This window comes from Microtus ochrogaster, unplaced genomic scaffold (assembly GCF_000317375.1).
Source record: "Microtus ochrogaster isolate Prairie Vole_2 unplaced genomic scaffold, MicOch1.0 UNK31, whole genome shotgun sequence".
Lineage (NCBI taxonomy): Eukaryota > Metazoa > Chordata > Mammalia > Rodentia > Cricetidae > Microtus > Microtus ochrogaster.
Window position 1 is genome coordinate 3,063,560 of NW_004949129.1, and position 4,547 is coordinate 3,068,106.

Consider the following 4,547-nt stretch of genomic DNA (forward strand, 5'->3'; position numbering starts at 1 on the left):
TATACATAATAAATAAATAAATAAATAAATATTTTAAAAAATATTTATCTATCTATTATGTATACAATAGTTTGTCTACATAGTTTGCTCTTAACCACTGAGCCATCTCTCCAGCCCCATAGATAAATATTTGAAAAAAATAAATAAAACTGATTTTATGACTATAGTATATATAAAGTTAATTATTACTGAGGTTGAACCTAGTGGTTAATTTAATGATGTCATCAGAGGTAGTGGGTGGCAAATGCCTTCAATCCCAACACTTTGGAGGCAGGGGCAGATGGATCTCTGAGTTTGAAGACAGCCTGGTGTACAGTGCCAGTGCCAAGGCTACACAGAGAAAGCCTGTCTCAAAGGGGGGAGGGAGACTTTAATGCTGTCAATCAGAGTCAAAGGCATTCTAAGCACCAGACATCTGACCGTAGAGGATTGAGTCAGGAGCCCAGAAATACTATTCCTCACCTGTACAGGCCAGATGTATAGGACGCTCCATCTTTTCCGGAGGAATAACCAATCCTGCTTTCCTGGCATGTTCCAAAAACTCCTTCTCTGTTTTGTACTTGGGTTCACGAAGAGGGGGTCTGAACCGGCTTTTGGTTTTTACTGGAACTACAGCTGGGGATTGAGTCACCAGAATGGGCTGGGAGGTAAAGGAAAGGTTAGCAAAGAAGTGATTTGGAAAGAAAAACCTATCTTGAGCAACTGTAGGCAAAGTCTTACAGAACGGACATATCCAAAGAAAGCTTCAGAAGTTAAGAAACAACTTATGGCGAAACTACATTACTACTCGATCACCTAGAGAAGGCTCTTACCACCAGCCAATTAATAACCTTTATTAACATCAGTCAACACTTACTAAAAGCTTTCCTTTGACACATCCTTCAGTGGGGCTGTATGCGGAAATAAGCAAAGCGGAAGTCCCACCCTCAAAGACCTTTTATTTAGCTTGATAGTGACCTTAGGATCAACCCAATACTGAAAAGTAAGATCTCTTGGGTATTTTCTCCACACTTCTATTTTTCCTTTTCTGCCCGGGCAGGGTCGAGCTGACCTAATTCTGTCCTTTTAGCTCCAAACTGGACAATAAAATTTAAGAAGCCAGGTGGCCTTTTCTCTGATCATGAGTTTTGCTCCAGGCTAAGACACAACCGACCTTGTACCTCTATCCTCGGCAGTTTTTTAATAATGTAAAAGAAGCCGGTCCACCTTCCAAGCCACTACTTCGTTCCTTTTAACATCTCGCCAAAGAGACTGTGACTAATGCGGAGAAGCTTAAGGCCCCGCCCAGGTTGTCTTCACTCAGAGAAAGGGATCACATACACCTCCAATTCTTCCCCAGACGGAGTCAGACACGTATCGTCCAAACTCATCAACGGCCACTGTCCGATTATTTCCTTCTACTTTGTCCTCCTCCTTCTGTTTCTAAAATTTCATTCTCCCCGGCCCTACCCACCTGCCGAGACCACCATCCCAAAGCCCTGGATAAGCAGGACAAGCCCCGCGGTATGGGGGCTGCCATTTTGTTCGCGCAAAGGCCGCTGGGATGCTTGTTGAGCCGCAGTGCACTGAGCAGGAGAAAAGGCGCATAGGGTGGAGCGAGCTCGGGAGTGGAATTTTCCAGGGCGCGCGCCCTCAGCCGAAAGGTGGTCCGCGCGCACGCGCACGTTCGGGGTGGGGGGAGCGGGCGCGCGCAATATGGTTGCGCGTGCGCAGTGAGACCACGTTGGAACTAGGGTAGACGGCACGGCTGTCACGCGCCAGTCGGAGAGAGGTGGAGAATCAGCTGCGCCTGCGCGTGAGGCTCTCTGTGGGGAACCGGCTTGTTGCATTCCTGGTTGCTTAGCCCACTGTTACACCTTGTTTGCTTTCACTAAAAGAATGAAAAAGTGTTTCTCTCTGAAATCGGAGGACTTTGAGATTAGTGTTTTCTTTATTTCTTGGAATACACTGGAGGAATTTAGGGCGAAAATGATAGTTTCTGGGTGTGTATCTGACGAGCCCCACCTAGTTTTCTACATGAAAATTCTTTCTTCTTGTTCCATTAGAGAAACTGATCCCTGTGGTTACTGAAAAGCAACCGGGCACGTGGATTGACAACTATCTGGGTTTTTGTTTTGTTTTGGTCATTTAAAAAAAAAAAAAGAGAAAGAGAAAAAAGAAGAAGAAAACCCACTTACCAAATTTGGTAATAGCTCGTTTTTTCAAAATTGCTTAATAGGCTCCTGGCAATTTAAGCGACTTACATATATCAACTTAATCCTCACTGTTAAGAAGAGCCTCTCTGCCGAAGCGAACAATTTTAATCAGACCAGATTAGATCAAATCAAAGATGCCTACGTTAAATAAATGTGATGTTCAGGTTACCGTAGAACATCCAGTGCCATAAACACGTTTGAGGAGCAAAGACTGTCCATACTCTTGGTTTTGCATATTCTGTAGATTACTGTTACTTGAGCATTCGTCTACAATATTTTGCAATAGATTGGGAGTTACGGGCTGTGCATGTGGAGCTTTCCCACTGAAGGAGACTGGCTGATGGCTTAAAATGCTGAGGGTCACTGTCACAGGGTTTGAGAGATTCCATACAGGTCACAGATCTGGAAACCATACGGATTTGTTTCAAGTCTGAACTTCTAACTCTATGGGATTTTCTTTAACTCGTTATGTAAATAGGGTGGACTGAGCCACACCTCATCTCCCTGCTTCTACCTCCCCCGAGCTGGGATTATAGGCACACTCATCATGAGTGCCCTTTGAAACTTCTTCAAGGGTAATAATTTCCCAGAATTTCTAGCCTTAGCCCTGAACCTATACCATGATATACTAATAGTGACATGAAACTAGGTACTATATGTATGTTAACTAAATAATATAAATAGTATTTATATTAATAAACATTTAAATGAGAGATATCTATTACTTCATTATTTCTTTTACTTTCCTTTTTTTTTTCTTTTGAGACAGGGTTTCTTGTGTAACCTTGCTTGTCCTGGAACTTACTCTGTAGAGCAGGCTGGCCTCAAACTCTGTCTTTGCTTCCTGAGTGCTGGGATTAAAGGCGTGTGCTACCACTGCCTGGCTCTTTTACTTACTATTATTATTGGTGTTTTGTTTTGTTTTTGAGACATGGAACTCTACACCAGGCTAATCACAGAGATCCCTCCTGCATCTGCTTCCTGAATGCAGAAATTAAAGGTGTGTTCCATCCTGCCTGGCCATAATAATCTCATAAGCCTTTTCAGACTCCTATCTACCTATTTATTCATTATAAAATAAAACATGATTTTTTTTTTAATTTGGTACACCCGATGAGTGAGAAAACCTATCAGGATGCATGGCTATTGGTTACTACAAAATATTGTTACAATCTTTCTCAGACTCTGCTCTTCTGTCAAGTTTTGTTTTGGCCACACTGGAGTATGTAGGTAACACACCCAAAGTCATTTCTGCCTAACCTCTGGTCAGTTTCACCGATATTGCAAACTAATTTCATATCAGCTTGGATGAAATAAGATTAGTCAATATGGTTTAGTTCATTAAAGGTGATCATTGTTGTATTTGATTAGGTGTTTTGGAGAATTTCTATTATCCTTCTTCCTCATGAAGCCCAAGGTTGATTGCCAGCAGTCCACTGAGGAAGTAACACTAAAGGATACTTCTTAATCCTCCAGCACTAATAGTTTGCATTTCTCAGAATGCAAGATAAAGAGATTTTGCCCCGTGCCCCCTTCAGCAGCACATACACTAAAGCTGGCAGGGTACACAGAGATTAGCATGGTCCCTATGTAGGATGACACCAAATTCATGAAGCATTCCAAGTTTTTATCGCCAAGATGAACTTTCTACAGAAATATTTCTTATATTTATTTTTGTTTCTTCAATTCATGTTTTATAATTGTGCACAAATGCTGTCAATTTTGCCAGTTCTATAATTGTTTAAATGTGTACTGTTGGGCTGGGCAGTTGTCACTCATGCCTTTGATCCTAGCACAGGGGATGCAGAGGCAGGAGAATCTCTGAGTTCAAGGTCAGCCTGGTCTACAAAGAAAGTTCTAGGGGCTGGAGAGATGGCTCAGAGGTTAAGAGCACTGGCTGTTCTTCCAGAGGTCCTGAATTCAAGTCCCAGCAACCACATGGTGACTCACAACCATTTATAATGAGATCTGGTGTCTTCTTCTGGTGTGCAGGTGTACAGGCAGGAGGAACACCATATACATAATAAAGAAATAAATCTTAAAAAATAAAGAAGTTGAATTTCATTAAAAAAAAGAAGAAGAAGAAGAAAGTTCTAGGGCAGCCAGAGCTACAAGAGAAACCCTGTCTCATACCCCCACTTCCCACAATGAATGAATGAATGAATGAGTGAATAAAACAAAATAAATAAATAGATACTGTTAAGTTTTGGTTTTAAAAAACTGGTAAACCAAGTCTTTGTTATTTGCTTTTAAAAAAGAAAGAAAAGGGGGCTGGAGAGATGGCTCAGAGGTTAAGAGCATTGCCTGCTCTTCCAAAGGTCCTGAGTTCAATTCCCGGCAACCACATGGTGG

At 41.9% G+C, this 4,547-nt stretch overlaps 1 protein-coding gene and 1 non-coding gene across 2 annotated transcripts in view; one reads left to right on the top strand and one right to left on the bottom strand.

Annotated features, from left to right (window-relative positions):
• Mrpl45 (mitochondrial ribosomal protein L45) overlaps positions 1-1,637 on the bottom strand; it is a 13,010-nt gene extending 11,373 nt beyond the window's left edge. Inside the window, exons 1-2 of the mRNA XM_026789823.1 lie at positions 1,454-1,637; positions 453-640 (exon numbers count right to left, since the gene is read on the bottom strand). Of these exons, the coding sequence (XP_026645624.1) occupies positions 453-640; positions 1,454-1,519 (254 nt within the window). The 5' untranslated portion in view covers positions 1,520-1,637. The remainder of the gene's footprint in view (positions 1-452; positions 641-1,453) is intronic.
• A 2,083-nt stretch (positions 1,638-3,720) lies between these two features.
• On the top strand, positions 3,721-3,824 carry LOC113458477. Its single transcript, XR_003378860.1, has one exon. It is a non-coding gene; the product is annotated as a U6 spliceosomal RNA (small nuclear RNA).
• The last annotated feature ends 723 nt before the right edge of the window (positions 3,825-4,547 follow it).